Below are 19,296 nucleotides of genomic sequence, written 5' to 3' on the forward strand. Positions count from 1 at the left end.
CCAGATAGTTGAGTGCCCCCTACTATTTCATATACTTGCCATTCCACAATCTCTTCACCCAGGGGAGGTCGTAAGGGTCGTGCACCATACCAAGCTGATACAGGAGGTCAGAGCCACTGTACTACTATATTCATTCACTCTGTAACACGTGCAGCCACCATTTTAGGAAAAGCTGATTCATTATCATGAAGCGCAAGGAAATTTGTTTTCTTCCAAATGAACGTTTTCCTAAACTTTGGACCGAATTCAGCTTCTAGTGCTTTGTTTTACATTAGTTGACAGGTTCCCTTTAACCAAATTAGAGGTAAGTTAAGGTGGAAACATGTTTACTTCTGGGGTCTCTCATTTGCATAAACAAACTCCAGTAAAATCTTTGTAGACCTCTCGTGGTATACGGTAAATGTCTGTGTTCTTAGTGATCTGTGTCTGAGACAATCTGGAACCATAAAGATGGTGTCTCTGCCTAATCTTACATGTGTCTTGTATCTTTACATTCAAACCAAGGCTCTGGTTCAGCCTCAGACAATATTTTACACATTAACCCTTTAATTGTGATCAGCATCTTATTGTGGAGATGATAGAAATCTTATCATGTGTAGAACGAATCGAAGTATCGGAAGTGTACTTTGATCCGATTTTCAGGAAAAATTTGATTTGTCACGAATTCGAAATTCGAGGCAAAGAATAAATTTTTCCTAAAGTGGTCGCTGAAAAAAAAAAATTATACTCACTTCCTCCACTTGCTCGCAGAGAGGCTGTCTGCTCCCGTCTCCCGTCTTGATTGAAGAAAATCCGCCAAAGGACCTGCTGTGAGCGTGATGACGTCAGCATGCGCACCGAGCGTGAACACATGGTGACGTCATCACACTTGCCGCAGGTCCTTTGGCGGGTTTTATTCAATCAAGACAAGAGCTGACAGCCTTTCGGCGAGCAAGTGGATGAGACGAGTATAATTTTTTTTTTAACTCCTGATTAACCCCTGAAAGGCTGAATGTAAGTCACAGATGCTGCGATCAGCGTTGAATGTCACATTTTAGGGGTTAAATTACATGGTGGCTTGAACACTGTTCCCATTCATTGCGCCAGCTCCATACAATGGAAAGCGATTGTGACTAAGTAATTTGTAACAAATCGAATTTCCCGTCGAAGTTGCCCTCCTATGAACCCTCTCCAGCTCTGCTATGTCTGCCTTGTTCACAGGAGCCCAGGACTGTACACAGTACTCCATGTGTGGTCTGACTAGCGATTTGTAAAGCGGAAGGACTATGCTCTCATCAGGGGCATCTATGCCCCTTTTGATGCAACCCATAATCTTATTGGCCTTGGCAGCAGCTGCCTGACACTGTTTTTTACTGCTTAGTTTGCTGTCCACTAAAATTCTTAAGTCCTCTTCCATCTTAGTGTTACCCAGTGTTTTACCATTTAGTATGTACGGGTGACTTGCATTATTCCTTCCCATGTGCATAAGATTTGTCAGTGTTAAACCTCATTTACTTTACACTGCAGGCCTGACCACTATGGCCATGGGCTAGCAGCACTTGTATACTACTAGCCTGCCCTGTTCATTACTTCATCAACTCTTCTTGTAAGGGCTAAGATATGAATAATATACACACAGTTATCTCTACTACACAGCGGTGACTGTCACATCATAACCACAGAATTTACATGTCTCAGTATTTCCCTCCACGGTCTCTGGGGTCTCCTGTCACCTCCCCTGTCTCTCTCTCTCTATATATATATTTCATTCTACACATTGTCTCATCTTATACTTTGTATCTGACACTCCAGGAACATCAAGATGGTTTCTGGCAGTTATCTCCTGGCCGTCATCTTCATTTCTATTCAGGGTGAGAGATTCAGATCCTTCCATGATTGTGTGTAGAGAAATCTATCCTGTGGGATCCATCATCAGATCAGGATTTCTAGGAATAGATCCAGACATTTATCACTAATCATTCTGTCTCTTCTTTCTCCTCAGGATCCTGTGGAGAGATTGTGATGACCCAGACTCCAGATTATACCTCTGTGTCCCCAGGAGACACAGTCACCATGTCATGTAAAGCCAGTGAGAGTGTATCCAATGTGTTAGCCTGGTACCAACAGAAACCAGGAGAACGGCCAAATCTTCTTATCTACGCTGCAAGCAGCAGATACACAGGAGTCCCAGACCGGTTCACTGGATCTGGATTTGGAACAGATTTCACTCTGACAATCAGAGGAGTGACAGAAGACGATGCAGGACATTATTACTGTCAGCAGGGTTATAGCTATCCTCTCACACAGTGATACAGAGCCGTACAAAAACCTCCTTCCTCATAATAGAAAGTCATTTTCACTAAAGCTTAATATAGATAAAGATGCAAATAAATCGACCGGAGCATTTAGTGGTTTGTTAGAGACTTGGTTCTGATTCATCTCAGATGGATATGAAGGAATTCAAACCTAATCTATTAAGGGTTATTGTGATCCTGATTTAGTGCTGACTAGTCTTGAGCGAATCGAGCTTCGGATCATAGATCCGAAGTTGATTCGTTCAAAAACTTTGATTTTAATGCTGGCTCCTTACAGTATTAAATTGTATGGGCTAAGTGTGGGCAAAATTCTTAACGCCTGAAGTCGTGCAAGACTTCGGTGAATTAATTGACCATTCCTATCTGCGTCATTAAAAAACATTTTAAAATAGGAATCTGAAGTCGGGTTTGGTACCAAAGTGCCAGCCGATACCAAACCTGAATCTGGATTCCTGTTTTAAAAAGATTTTAAAGACACATATAGAAATACTGAATTAATTCTCCGAACTCAGGCGATACGAATTTTGCCTACACGTATTAAAATCAAAGTTTTTAAATGAATCGACTTTGGAGCTATGATTCGCTCAAGACTAGTTATGACATCACAGGTAGAGATGAGCGAAGTTTTAAAAAATTCGATTTGAACACTTCGCCGAATTTTCCCAAAAATTTAAATTCGATACGAATTTATTTGAGGAAGCGTGTTAAAAATCGGCTATTTCCCGGGTGCTGAGAACCTGTATATCGGTGTACAACACTGTGCCTTGCAGAAACATGCATAGCTAGTCGGCTGTGGTTGTGAAACAGTTGCTGTGAGCCAGTATGACACGCAGGTGACAGGCATCACTCTTAGGCCTCAAGCACCCGGCCGTTGTGCGGCCTCTCCGTGCATTGAGGACCGCAATTGCGGTCCCCAATGCACGGGCAACATCCTTGCAGCAGGCCGGACCCAATTAACTTGAATGGGTCCGTGGTATGTCCGCACCGTGAAAAAATATGACATTTTTGCAGTGCTGAACCACGGAAAGAAACACCACGGAAGCACTCCATAGTGCTTCCGGTGTTTTGTTCCGTGACTCCTTTCCGCATCTCCGGAATTGCGTACCCATTTAAGTGAATAGGTCGGCATCCGTGATGCGGGGTGCACGCGGCCAGCGGCCGTGGATTGCCGACCCGCCTTTTGCGGGCCGCAATACGACCACGGCCGCACAATGGCCGTGTGCATGAGGCCTTAGAATTACTTCACACTTCAATTACAGGGCCAAAACTGACCAAAAAACTCAAGTGTGAACTCAGTCTTACAGGTCAATGCTAGAGCCAGGTATAAAGAACCGTGCAGAGACCCAAGATTCTACTATAGAGTGAAAGAGCGCACTTCTTTTACACCGTCGTCAGCTGATTCCACATAGATGTCTACAGACCCTGTTCTGTTACACGATGATACAAGTAGTGGCCCCATGACACAGTGGAGAGGGTGTCAGCAGTAAGTTTGTGTTTGATAAAAGAAAGTCAGTCACGTAATTCTTTTAGATAATATTGAGTAATTGCGCTGCAGGTCCTTGTAGTGTTGTGGGTCAATTCACACCAGTTTCCAATGCGTTAAAATAAAGAACCGCTGTCGGTGGGTAATAATTCAATTAAGAATTATTAATTATGGTCATAAAAATAATTAACCATAAAAAAAATTAATTTATAAAATTTGTCATAAATTCTTAAAATCATGACCTGGTGAATTGTAGACAACCTAATTGATACAATTCACATCTGAGTCCGACTATTTCCTCAGATAAATAAGTTCTTTTTGACGTGAGATGACGTTAATGATAAAATGTAGTTCTACATTATACAACAATACACAGATATTATAAAAATGCAGATTTATTGGTTACAAGATTATAAACATATATAAGTAAATAAACACAATGATACATGCAAATGAATATATATAGCGTTAATATAAAGCATTACAAGCTTAGCAATACATGTGAGTGGAAATAACTTGTCACATTATAACCAAGCTATTATTAGGTTAGGATATCAAAATATGAACATAAGTTATATACATTACTTCTGTTCAGAGGAAACATCATGATATCAGGATGGGCATGTCTAATCCTAGACATCAATATAGAATGCTAAATACATTCTGCCCCCCTCTAACCAACTACACATCACATGGCTTCAGGCATGGGCAAATCCATCCAAGGATATAACTTAGAGGAGATAACTGTATCCTTCCGCCCCATCCTGGACTATTTTCACATATATAACTTTGGTAAGACTATTAAGACGAATAACAGGGATCTAGGATCTTAAACGGGGAGGACTTGGAACAAGTCTTCCCTGTAGGAATCCATCACTTAGCTTGGCGAAGAATGTTCTATCAATATAATATATATATATATATATATATATATATAAAAGCAATTATTTAATGCTTTGCTAGATTATGAGTCTTGATTCTTCTGCAGGTAGAATGAAGCCTCACAATATCCTAAGACTACATCTCAATATGGAGATGATCAATTAATGTAATCATTTATTTATTCGCCAATCTAGATGGTATAATTTCACCCACACTATCAAATTAGTCTTAATAAAATGAAATATCATTTTCTGTGTCTCTTACCAAGTCCTAGTAGGAATCTCACTTCTGCTCCTAGGAAAGCTGGGTGGTCCATCATACCACATCTCATTATGGCTTTCATCTTGATAGCCCTCAACTTCTCCTCTCCTTCCTTCTCTCTCACTTTCTCTCCCTTACTGTGTATGGTTTATGATCACAAACTTATCAGTTAGACACACCTTCCTAGTTTGGATCTTTCCAATCATCGTCGGATGGGCGTGATCATTGATAAAAAATTGTGACATCATAACCCTACCCATAATGCACTTTTGCTACTGTTGTAATGTCACCTACTGATACCTAGGTGGCACTGCTGTATAAGCTGTCTGCATCGTAGTATAAAGGGTTAACTTATGTAAGTCTGAATATACATTTTGACCTTAGAAGCTTTAATTCAAAGCAATAGGGATTAATTCTGACACTTGTAGCAATTAGAGACAGACCTCTAGGCGTCTCTTTTGAATGTTTCTCACACTTAATTTATGGATCGTAAATGGCTTGTTTTCTCACAGAGATATCAGTACCTCCTGTCATACCAAATATGTGATTAATTGTTACAAAACACACATCTTCACAGACACTCTTCTAATGAGAAATATATACAATATACTGGATACATGTTGTCTTCGTAACATATAACAATATAATATAAACAAATATATATATGTCCTACTGATTGTCTTATGCTAAGGACTAACTAAGGCTCATTAAATGAATACATACATATTATATATTTTGCTTCATTAATAAATGCCTAATTGTATAGGTAATTATCACCAGCTGCAAAGAGCTTATCTTTATCGCCCGTCATAAATTTAAAAGTAAACAAGGAGGCATCTTCTCAGACTGGTACATTCATGGGAAGGATAACACTGAAGAGTATAAACCTTTGTGTGACCTTAAATTGGCCTACTCAAGATATACAAAATTGCAACTATAGTCGAGCATGGCTCTTAAAGGCAATGAACATCCATTTTGACAATAATGAATTGGATATCAATGCATTTACCTATGAAAAGGCACAACACCGCGCTGCCTGAACAAGGAATATTTTCCAACCGTGCTGTAAGCCCACCAAACTGATACAGGATAACGGTGCTTCCCAGCTCTGGACGCCAAACACGCCTGCTGGATTCTTCTGCAGGGCACCAAAAAATCATACCATAGTGAATCACTTCGGATACAGATAAAACAACTTGTGGTTTATTATACTCACAAACTAGCTAAAATTCATAGCATGTATAAAATCCTAGTAGTAGCACTCCGCTGCCCGACCCGGGTTTCGCACTCAAGCTTCGTCAGGGGCCCCTGACTATAAAGCCTTCACTGGAGTTGTGCCCAGTCATGCACAAAAAATGCACGTGAGCAGACTACATACCCCACCAGCGTTCTTGCACCTGTACATACTTACCCTTCTGAGCGCGTTCTCCTCTCTCTCTCATTCTCTGTTGCTCCCTTAGAAGGGTGTGGCATCTGTCTGTCAGACATACTGTACTGTAACAGTAACTGTAAGTGTAAAGTAGCAGTAGTGTCAGGGCACAATGTTACCCCCAAAACAAGGATAAATGGATTTACTTATTTATAACAGAACGTGTGCTCCCTAAAATCTGTAGTATCAGGCCGCAATTTTACCCCAATGAAACAATTAGGGATTAAGGGATTTACCTATGTATAAAAGAACCTAAAAAACCTAAAATCTGTAGTATCAGGCTGCAATTTCACCCCAATAACAGAATCAAGGATTCTTGGAATTACCTATGTATAAAAGAATGCAGACAACTAGTGGTGAGCGCGAATATTCGAATCGCAAATTTTTATCGCGAATATCGCCACTTCGAGAATTCGTGAATATTTAGAATATAGTGCTACATATTCGTATTCGCGAATAGTGTTGAATATTCTAATCGCAAATATATTGCAAATTTAACGTGAATATATAACATTGCCGATTTTCGCTATCAAATAAACAATGACTGGAGATCACGAATTCTTGAATTTGCAAATTTATGGCGAATATTCAGCCAAAAATTCTAGAAATATTGCGAATTTGAATATTACCTATGCCGCTCATCACTACAAACACAACCAGCATTAGGACACTGCTTAACCCCAAATTAGTGCAGCAAGGTGTAATAGAATAGCTCCTATTAGCCAGGTTTTACACAGTTCAATTGTCCCCTGCTCTCTTGCTTATAGTGTGGATAAAGCCTCCCTATTATATCCTTACACTCTCTGTAAGCTGTCCCTGGACTGCTCAATAGTAATATTTAGTGAATAAATTGTTTCCTAATCACTGTCCCTAGTGCCTGTAACATCTCTCCCTGCACTAAGTGCACTGCAAAATGCCAGAGACCTTACAGGAGGAGACTTTTTATAGGGCTGTGACATCACAGGGGCTGGCTAGCTGCTGATTGGCTGGCTGCACGGCATTAAGTGTGATCCCTCATTCCCGGGCTTCTTACTTCCTCTTTCTAACATGTGCAGCAGCTATTTTAGAAAAAAATCTGATTTGTTACCACGAAGCATGAGGAAATTAGACTTTGTGACAAATCAAATTGTTCCTGAAATTCGGATCAAGTTCCACTTCGTCAAATTTGATTTGCTCAACTCTAATCACTGGCTCACTGGATAATTAACAACATAAAAAAAGTACACAAATTTTAACCAGTGGGAAAAACACTCAAATATATAGCAGCTTGCAGGGGAGGTGAGGGGACTGGAGTGGTGGCAGTAATCAGAATGGTAGTAGTAATACTCAAGGTAGTTATGGTTTTCTCCAGTGCTCCCTGGGTGATGTACAGTGTAGGGAAGGCCTCTTTTTCTTGGAGCACATCCTGGTTGTGGGGTCCCCCACCTGATGATAGTTGGAGTTCCCTTGGTGTTGGAGAGTTGTAGGGTGCAAGCAGGTGTGGACTGGGAACTTAAAGTGGCCCTGGAAAAAAAACTAAAAGTGGCCCCAGATACTAAAGTGCAGCACAAAATACTGCCAAATTTAATTATTGCTTAGAGTCTCAGATCTTTTTGTAGCTGGCTTTTGGCTAATAGGATGGTTTAGGTGGCCCTCTGGGCATCGGCCCAACGGGAAATTTCCCTGTAGAGTCTATGGCCAGTCCACCCCTGGGTGTAAGGCAGGGAAATGAGCTCTACAAAGGAGGTAATGACTAGGCCATCTTGGTGAAAGAAGTAAACAGTTCTTTACTCCCAACCTAGCAGTTGTCATATACACATATTTATAGAAGTACCTATAGGCACAGTTCTTGAATGTTACAAAACAGTTCCTGAAGATACGTATATATAGACAGCACAGGCGCTCCCTAAGTTACCACTGCTATCTTTCCACTCCAGCCAGGGGGTGCAATTATCTCTTTCAATATAATATATGGTTCTACAATGCCCACTGCTCTTTCTGCTTGTTCTGTGACACGCTGTCCTATACACACTGACTAACCACAGAGACCTCCCTACTAGAGAGGCAGATTCACCTTTGCCTAGCAACTGTATATAAGGGGGAATAATTAACCCCATTTACAAAGCCATGTGGATGAAATGATATAAAACAACCTTTTAGAGCAATAATACAGCAGACACAAAACATAACCCCTTTATCAGTAAACCACTGGATCACTGCATATAAAACATTGGCAGAGCCTTTATTTTCTAAGCTCAGCCTTTTGCACCATGCACCTCTTTTGTATCACTAATAGGGACTGTTCCCCCTCTGCCAGAGCAGATAGATATACGGCTGTGGAAGAAGATGTAGTTTATGGATTGCAATCACTGGTCAGTCTGAGCTTAGGAGTCCAGTGGGCGGTCTGTGTGTACAAAGATAGCTGTTACTAAGTGATAAGACCACCCACTGGACTCCTAAGGCCAGAAAGAGCAGGAATTTCAATCAATAAGTTATGTTATTCTGAAACATTTTAAACAAAGTTATGTATTGATCTACTCAGTTCCTCCTCCCCTATAACGAGTGGAAATAATATACTTGATGACAAGTTCCCTTTAATGTTAAATATTCCATTTTAGTGGAGGAGAAATATGAAAAGCTGGAAGTGAGAAGGATTAAAAAATGGAGATAGAAAAGAAAAAACAGAAGGGAAATAGATGAAAAATATAAAAAAAGAGACTGAGGTGTTACTATATTGCAACGGGCAGCCTCCCCTGGGGCCATCTCTATAACACGCGTCCCAGGTGTAGGAAATGCTGAGTGGTATTTTGTGGTCTAAAATGTCTTTATGTGTGTCACAGTGCTCCTACCTGGATACGACTGGACCCCAGGCTTTGGCTCCGAAGCAATAAATAGGGGGAATAATTGAGGAATTTGAAGAAATAACTTCAGTCCAGACCTTGAGATGAAGTTTAATGGCAGTTTTACTTTGAATAAAAAAAAATTCGAACAGTTTACAGGTTTTGTGTTAGTTCCAGCAGGCTTTAGCATTAAACTGGCAGGCAAACTCAACTCTGCTATATCCTTCTCTCACTCTGCTATACTGACAAGCTGACTTGGTAACTTGGCTTCTTCTTTATGCTGCACTTAACTTTTTAGTCAACTTATCTTCAGCCAAGGAATAGGTTATAATCCTGGCAGCTCCAACATGGAGTCTCAACCAGCACAAACCAGAACTGCTCCACCTCCTTCTGGTAGCAAGCAGGACTGGCCCACTTCTGACCAACGGGGGGGGGGGGGGGGTATGGAATGGTGAGTTCCATTCTAACTATTGATCTGCCGTGTTTGCTGCCACCTGCTGGTGAACCAGGCAAATTACATGAACAGTTACATAACATTATTATAAATGCACAGTGTTGAGGGACCTGGAAATAAATATATAGGTAACATACAGGTTAGACCATAAACGATAGTAGCAAGGTGCAGAAGTGTTAACAACACTCTGGGGTGTTACAATATGGTGCTACATGCAGATCTATCAGAAACAGACAGCTGGGATCCATTGGAAGTTGTCTGCGTGTCCCATGAATACTTGACTTTCATGTTTCTGTCCCAGGAAAATATATGACATGACTACGTTTGTTACTACTGAAGGGGGTTACACAGCAATGGACTCCATGCAGCAAAAGAGCAATTCTCATCAGGAAGGCAATAAGTACAGTAGGAACACAACATCTGAAGATATTCCCTGGATCCACTGCATTCAGACTCAATGTACTCAATGTAACTGTTTTAGGTAAATTGTAATTTGAATCTGTGATTTTTGTCATTTTAATTAAAAATTTTGTAATTAGTAAATGATTTTGCAACAGGATAGGAAAAAATTTCAGTCCGACCACTAGATGTCAGACCTCTTCCACCAAGTTTTCTCTGTAGGACCTTATTTGTTAAAGAGTGACAATTTCTATTGATGGCTGGTAATGTATTAACGATGTGATAGTAATAAGAATTTCTCACATAACTTTTTTTTTAAGATATTGTAGCAGTTTTAAGCGCATACAGTTGTGGCCAAAAGTTTTGAAACTGATACAAATTTTGGTTTTCACAAAGATTGCTGCTTCAGTTTTTATAGTGCCATTTACATCAACTCTAGATTGTTAGGAAGAGCGATCAGATGAATTGTAATTACTTGCAAAGTCATTCATTGCTATGAAAATAAACGTATTCATACAAAAAAAAAAAAAATTTCACTGCATTTCAGCCCTGTTCATAATGACCTGCTAAAATAATTTCAGTGATCTTCTCGTTAGCTCAGAAGAAAGTGTTAATGAGGACAAGGCAGCTGATATCAATGTGTCATGCTGATTAACCATTGTTAAAGAACCAGATTTTTGTCCCTATAGGGCCCTCAGGAGATTGTAACAAAAATCAAACCACGGTCACCTGACCAAAAACTCCTTTTAGGGGTCCTATCTATATGTTAAAACTTTAACCTTTAGTATTTACTTTTAAAACGAAAATACTCAGAGAAACCAGTACTACAAGGTAATTTAAAAATATCAGGTTGCAGTCTCGGGCTAAGTCAGTTAATTTATGTCTTTTTGGGCCTCTGTCGCTCGCTCTACATTCTATTTAAGAAGTGGTTTACCTCATGGATACTCTGTGGCCATGTATCACTGCAGGTTAGCAGGTATGTTTTCAATGGTGAATTGTTTGGTGTCCCTATAGGTCCTAAGTATAGGAGTTTCTATTGTAAATAGATGAGATGTATTCCTATATCCCTATGCAACAGACATCCATCATTCATTCACACATCTTACACGCTGGGAGATCAGGCAGTCTGCCTCCGAACATTTGCACAATGATTGCGACCCTACTGGTTGTGGATCTTGCCCTATACTGCAACCTGTCTAAAAATTGTAGATTGTTACTACCCCACCCGACATGTTTTGCTGCACTGCGGCTTCGTCTGGGGAGTTGGGGTAATAGCGTGACACGCCCTGTTTCGCCTGCCTAAATAAACTATCTATCCCCTCCCAAACTATGGGTTCCACCAATCGAGTTATGTTGCTGCGATTGACATGTGTATTAGCCCGTCCTGTTTGCTTCACCAGGATTGGCAGGTGGGTGGGGGGAGTGACATCAGCCGAGTGCTGCTCCTCTCTACCAATGAATTGAATCGCACACCCCCTTACATATTATCGCATCACTGATGATACTTTCTTGCCGCCTATGTAACATCCCAGAGTGGGTTTACTAAACGCTTTTACCCCGCTACAATCTGCTAGGGCATCAACGCGGTCCTTTGATGTGATTTCCCTCATGTCGTTCACCACTGTGCAGATGAAACCATTGTAAATGTGATATTCTCTTTGTAATGTTTCAGGTCTACCAGCAGGTGGCGGCGTCGTTGGTAGGAATATATTATGTTATGGCCATTCAGAATGGAACATTCCAGTTCTGTTCTGTTCCCCCCTGCTTAAGGGAAGTGGAGTTTCCCATGCCCTGCAGCAAGGGAGGGAAAAAACGGTTAGATCCGGTGTGTTCCAGCTCTCCCTGCATGGGGAAGGCTGTGCTGGTAGGAGCTCCCAGAAATAGGGATCCCAAACCAGGATCTCGTCTTGGTTGAGACCAAAGATCACCATTCCCAGTCTGAGCCCTTCAGCCTCAAATGGTGACAAGCAAGCAGCCATCTCCAGAACTCCAGGACGAACCATTCCCTGTGAGCATAACTGTGAGTAACATCCAGAGACCAGGAGAAGCCAAATTCCTCCTCAGCTAGTCAGTCCCATACACAGCAGAAGATAGACAGAGCAGAAGATATAGATTCCTGCCATATTCTCCAGGCATATGATAGAAGCAGAAGAGATATTGATCCCTGCCATATATTGCCAATACCTGCTGGGACCCAAGACTATTGCTGTATCTCATGTGGATTAATGCTGCCTCCAGTAAAGACAAGTTGAATTATATTTCAAGTCTGGATCTCATTCATTGCTACCAAGTTCCTCAATTACTCCTACTAGCAACACTCATTTATTGCAAGTGAGCCAGGATCCAGGAGTCCAGCTGTACCCAGGTAGGAGAGACCGTTGACACTATACCTACTACTACACAGAGACATTACCCCACTCTGGCATTCCTCACCTGGTACGTGAGTTGCAACACCTTAAAGGGCCCTGAGACTGTACCTTGCGCACGCTGCAATTGGCGTCACGAACAAAAACTATTAACTATAATTTTCACCTGACCTAGTCATTGCATATTATAGCGTCAGTGTGCATAACCCCAATCCAGCTTACTGCACCTATGACAAGTTGTATTGCTACGATTTACATATTATCCCAGGATTGACAGGTGGGCGGGGGGGGAGTTGACATCAGCCGGGTGCTGCTCCTCTCCACCAATAAATTGAATCGCACATCCCTTTACATATTATCGCATCACTGATGATGCTTTCTTGCCGCCTATTGCGCGCGTCCTTCTGGGTACTGCGCGATTGGCATGTATATCAACCCATCCTGTGAGCCTCGCTGGGAATAACAAGTAGGCGGGGGGAGTGACATCAACCGAGTGTCACTCCCCTCCACCAATGAGATGAATCGCACCAAAGGCACACCCCCTTTCATTGTATCGCATCACTAATGATGCTTTCTTACCGCCTATTGCGCACGTCCTTCTGAGTGTTGCATCGAACAAGGGGGTGCGACGTCATGGAAGCGCCGCTTCCTTACTACCAGTACGATTCACCTCAGCACAAACACGACCCATCCTCCATATAACATGACCAGTGTCTCTTGACAGGGGTAGGAGGTTGGACTATGTCATTCTCAATGCAGTAACCCTTTCCTTTCTGTTCATGCAATGCAACTATTATTGGATTATCAAGAACGTCAAGGAGAAAGCTTCAACTGCTGTGAAGGTGGCTTCAGGGCACCCAAAACATACTCCAGAATGTGCCAAGACCATCTGCTAAAGAGGTTTCAGTTATTTGCAGGTTGCCACCAGGGCAGAGCTTTCTTAGGAATTGATAATAAATACACTTGATAACGGCCCACTGACATTGGAATAGGGATATGGGGGTGGTTAAACTCTCAGGAAAACGAATAAGAAGGAGAATGATCCAATAAAAGTATAAAAGCTGACAAGGATTATATTGACAGCAAGCCAGGTAATATAGAGACATAGATTTATTTAGTAACAGTCTAGAATTACAAAGAGTTTAATGTGTTGTGGTAGACAATAATAAAATGAACTATTACCAATTCAAGGGTCTGACAATATAATCATCAATCACTAACAGTAAAACATATACAAATAATATACAAATCATATGTAAATGATATAAATATTATTTTCAATCCTCCCTTAAAAGTGGTTACATTAACTGTGGGGCCCATGTGGCAATTATAATAATGTAATAGTAAAGATAGTAAAAAAGAAATAAAAATAAAAAAGCAATAAAAGTGTAGAGGAAATTTGAATTGCTAAAAGTCTTATTGACTATGTCTATCCAAGGTGATAAATACTCTGTAAGTCAAATTAATAATACTGCAGTATAGTTAGTCAATGTCAAGACAATGTCATGTATTGTGGTAGTGATTAGTAGAGATACTCCTGATTAGTAGAGGTACTCTCATGCACTCTCATGAGATAGTAGATAATACAAAGTTTTTGATAAACAGTGCGCTGCTGCCCTTACTGCCCTGCTGTGTGCTGTGTGACCGGTAAATTAACATGCTCTTCATTTTCTAATGTTCCATATGAGGTTATATGTCCACAGACTCCAAAGGTCTAGGCCACTTTGACATCTGTAGGCGCGTTGCACAACGAGCCTTCGGGGCTCATACAGGGCCATACTGGTATTCAGACGCATGCAGCATCATGCAATCGGAGTATCTTCTCTCAACTCGTTCCTCAGTGGTATTTGGAGGATGGCCACTTCTCTCCAAAAAAGGAGAGGTACCTGAAGGAGGTTTATGGATTAGACTACAGAGGACTGGAGAACCTTGTCATTAGAGAAGTAAAGGAGAAGAGGAGGAAAACTTAAGACTTGTTACTAAGAGCTCCGATTCTAAATGACTTGCCAGGACCATGGTCGCCCTCTCATCTGTGCCACCATCTACAAAATCCAGGTTTAAACTGGATGACTCAGCGACATCATCTGCGTGACTATGTTTGTTCTCCTGTAGGTTTCCTTCTATGTTACAGATACTGATGGGATAATTGGCTTTCTAGAAAATTATCCTCATTGTGTATGTTTCTCAGGTAGGGAAATTAGATTGTGAGGCCCAATGAGGACAATGAGTGATGGTCATCTCTAAACAGAATATGGAGGCACTGTATATATAGCTGAATGTAGCTGCTGGTCTTACAGAGTAAGATCTTGGTGGCTGCCATCTGTGTCATTTATACCCATCTGTTTTGCATACACAAACTATTAGGTCATTCCCTCTTGATGGTTGGATATATCAGCAGTTTATCTCTGCCCTAGTGACACCTCTGGTTATATCAGAAGTTTACCTCTGCTCTGGTGATACGTCTGGTTATAGCAGTTTACCTCCGCCCCGGTGATCTGTGCCTGTGACAGATCAGCATCTCAGTGATGGTGCCCCTGGTATACGCACTATGCCTCTTCTACCTCTATACTCCAGGTAATATCATATTCTAGACTGGTCTGAGCTGCGGGGTTGTGATTACATGGCTTAGTCCTCCGTATTGTATGGTCTGTATAATAATCTACATTTTTTGTATTGAAAGCTACAAGTGGAGAGATTGTGATGACTCAGACTCCAGACTCCATCTCGGCATTTCCAGGAGATACAGTCACCATCTCATGTACATCCAGTTCCAGCACTTATTATAGTAAAATCTCCAAATATGAAGTGAACTGGTATCAGATAAAAGAAGGAAAACCAACACTTCTACTCTATTATGCCACTACTCGCCAGTCGGGAATCCCAGAGAGGTTCAGTGGCACCGGGTCAGGCAACAATTTCACTCTCACAATCACAGGAATGACAGAAGAAGATGCAGCAGATTATTACTGTCAAAATGATTATGGCAACCTCCTCACACAGTGATACAGAGCCGCACAAAAACCTCCTTCCTCTTTCCATTGTGTTATTGTATTTAAAAAAATAAGACAGCTCTTGTTGTTCTTGCCTTTGTCAGTGACTGCTCAGCTGTATTTTATACTTGACTTAAGATTTAGTTTTAGACTGCCCGATTTTCGGGCAGATTATTGGGAATGACCATTCCTGGGAATACTTGTTTCCGACAATCTGCCCATCTAGATTATAAAAAAAAAAACAAGCAAAAAGCTTGTTCACTGGGTGATCCTGTCATTCATGCAGGTACACCAGAAAGAATAATTCTGTATGGGGATGTCACGCGCTGGGGGTCCAAGGCAGCCCTCCGTGACATCATGGAAATAGGACACAGGCAAAAACAGACCAGGGACCAACAGAGTACTTTATTACACATGTAATAAAGCACATGACAGTAAAGCAGGTTAGGCAATAGTGGTAGCACTATCACAGAACCAAGTGCAGTGGCAGACCAGAGGTAAAACCCTGAGGGCAGAGAGCAAGTGAGCCCCGTTCTTCACAAAGCCCCTAGTGGTGGGGATAAACTGGGCCGAGGGCTCACTGGTCGCACCTCCAGGAAGGTCCCGGTACACTTGGCCCCTACCTGCAGAGAATCACACTGGTGCAGCACAGCACAGAAGCAGATGCCTGGACCCCAAGCAGAATGGAAGCATGGCAGTTTCAGGCAGAGCTGCACACAGACTAGAGATCCTCCCTCCAGAGAACCCAGGGACACTCTCACGAAGGCAGGACAAACATGGGACAGGAACAGAAGCAGTAAGGCACTGCAGGACAGACAAGGAACAGACTAGATCAGAAGGAGTAGGCACTGCCAGGCTGGACAAGAAACAGACAGGATCAGAAGCAGTTTAGCACTGCCAGGCTATCAGAGGCAGTTAGAGCACTGCTAGGCTAAACATGGAACAGAGTGGATCCAGACATAGAACAGGTACAGAAGATCAGGCAAGGCATGGACAAGGATAACAACAAAAACATAGGTCAGGTACAGAAGATCAGACAAGGATACAGTCTTGATCAAAAGTTTAAGACCACTTGAAAAATGGCAAAAAAATCATATTTAGCATGGCTGGATCTTAACAAGGTTCCAAGTAGAGCTTCAACATGCAACAAGAAGAAATGGGAGTGAGACAAAACATTTTTTGAGCATTCAATTTAATGAAAACAACGAATAAACTGAAACAGGCTGTATTTCAGCTGATCAAAAGTTTAGGATCACACCTCTGAAAAAAAACTAAACCCCCCCAAAACAGAAATCCAACTTCCAAACACAAACTCAGTAATGAGTAGCTCCGCCGTTATTGTTTATCACTTCAAAAATTTGTTTTGGCATGCTTGATGCAAGCTTTTTCATGAGGTGAGTGGGAACATTTATCCAAGTGGTGAAGACGGCCGCACGAAGGCTATCTACTGTCTGGAACTGTTGTCCATTTTTGTAAACTTCCCTTGCCATCCATCCCCAAAGGTTCTCAATTGGATTTAGATCAGGGGAACACGCAGGATGGGCCAAAAGAGTGCTGTTATTCTCCTGGAAGAAGTCCCTTGTCCTGCGGGCATTGTGTACTGTAGCGTTGTCCTATTGAAAAACCCAGTCGTTACCACACAGACGAGGGCCCTCAGTCATGAGGAATGCTCTCTCTAACATCTCGACATAGCCAGCAGCCGTTTGACGCCCCTGCACTTCCTGAAGCTCCATTGTTCCACTGAAGGAAAAAGCAGCCCAGACCATTATGGCGCCCCCTCCACTGTGGCGCGTAGAAAACATCACAGGTGGGATCTGCTTGTCATGCCAGTAACGTTGGAAACCATCAGGACCATCAAGGTTAAATTTTTTCTCATCAGAGAATAAAACTTTCTTCCACCTTTGAATGTTCCATGTTTGGTGCTCTCTTGCAAAGTACAAACAAGCAGTTCTGTGGCGTTCAAGGAGACGAGGTCTTTGAAGATGTTTTTTGTTTTTGAAGTCCTTCAGTCTCAGATGCCGTCTGATGGTTACGGGGCTGCAGTCAGCACCAGTAAGGGCCTTAATTTGGGTCGAGGATCGTCCAGTGTCTTGACGGACAGCCAATTGGATCCTCCGGCTCAGTGCTGATGGCATTTTTTTGGGTCTTCCACTTGACTTTTTTGTTCCATAACCCTCAGGATCATTTAAGAAATTCTGCGTCTTACTGCGTCCCACCTCAGCAGCGATGGCGCGCTGTGAGAGACCCTGCTTATGCAGTTCAATAACCCGACCACGTTCAAAAAGGGAGAGTTTTTTTGCCTTTGCCATCACAACGTGTGACTACCTGACAGAAAATAACAATAAATCCACATCTTTGCACAGATTTGGCCTTTTAAAGGCATGTGGTCCTAATATTTTGATCAGCTGAAAAACAGCCTGTTTCAGTTTATTCGTTGTTTTTATTAAATTGAATGCTCAAAAAATGTTTTGTCTCACTCCCATTTCTTCTTGTTGCATGTTGAAGCTCTACTTGGAACCTTGTTAAGATCCAGCCATGCAAAATATGATTTGGTCTTAAACTTTTGATCAGGACTGTATAACAACAATGCATTACCAGGCGACAGCACAAACAAGGGCAGATGAGCTGCAACAGTGGCACAATCGGTTAGCACGCGGTACTTATAAAACAAGGGCAGATGGAAAAATCCCATGGGTCAGCAGTAGGGATGAGCGAACCCGAACTATATAGTTCGGGTTCGTACCGAATTTTGGGGTGTCCGTGACACGGACCCGAACCCGAGCATTTTCGTAAAAGTCCGGGTTCGGGTTCGGTGTTCGGCGCTTTCTTGGCGCTTTTTGAAAGGCTGCAAAGCAGCCAATCAACAAGCGTCATACTACTTGCCCCAAGAGGCCATCACAGCCATGCCTACTATTGGCATGGCTGTGATTGGCCAGTGCAGCATGTGACCCAGCCTCTATATAAGCTTGGGTCACGTAGCGCTGCACGTCACTCTGCTGATTCAAGCATAGGGAGAGGTTGCAGCTGCGACGTTAGGGCGAGATTAGGCAGATTAACTCCTCCAAAAGACTTCATTCTGTGATCGATCTGCAGCTGTGGATCATTGAAGTGCTATTATTGACTTGCTCACTTTTTTTAGGCTGCCCAGAGCGTTTTTATATCACTTTTTTCTGGGGTGATCGGTGGCCATTTTGTGACTTGTGGTGCGCCAGCACAAGCTATCACCAAGTGTATTTAACCATCAATAGTGTGGTTATTTTGCGCTATATCCTACATCAGCTGCAGGCTGAGCCTGTGTCACCGAAGTGCATTTAACCATCAACAGTCTGGTTATTTTTTGGCCATATACTACATCAGCTGCAGGCTGAGCCTGTGTCACCGAAGTGCATTTAACCATCAACAGTCTGGTTATTATTTGGCCATATACTACATCTGGTGCAGGCTGAGCCTGTGTCACCCAAGTGCATTTAACCATCAATAGTGTGGTTATTTTTTGGACATATACTACATCAGGGGCAAGTTGAGCCTGTCACCCAGCGCCTAAAAAATAGACCTGAAATTTCTATTCAACCAAATCTGTACTGTTTTAGCTGGTCAAGTTATTTGTAGTGACCGTAAAAGCACAGTTTTTGTTCTGGGTTGAAAAACTATTCCCAAATTTGACATTCTCAAAATAAGTAGTTTCTGCTATATCAGGCCTACTTGAAATCTATCCCAAAAAGGATATCTTAGATTCAAGGTGCTGATAGTGTCATTCAGAAAAACTTAACACACACGCTACTGTGCAGATACAAGTCTAATTCTGTGATTAAACCTATACCTGTCACACAGCGCAAAAAAAAATAGGCCTCACATTTCTATTCAACCAAATCTGTACTGTTTTAGCTGGTCAAGTTATTTGTAGTGACCGTAAAAGCAC

General features: G+C 41.9%; 1 gene segment (V, D, J or C); it reads left to right on the forward strand.

The window, feature by feature from the left end:
• Nucleotides 1–1,707: 1,707 nt before the first annotated feature.
• Nucleotides 1,708–2,289, forward strand: LOC120990451. The segment is given in 2 exon segments: nucleotides 1,708–1,850; nucleotides 1,982–2,289. Coding segments are annotated over 2 exon segments (357 nt in total).
• The last annotated feature ends 17,007 nt before the right edge of the window (nucleotides 2,290–19,296 follow it).

This window comes from Bufo bufo, chromosome 2, assembly GCF_905171765.1.
Source record: "Bufo bufo chromosome 2, aBufBuf1.1, whole genome shotgun sequence".
Classification (NCBI taxonomy): Eukaryota; Metazoa; Chordata; class Amphibia; order Anura; family Bufonidae; genus Bufo; species Bufo bufo.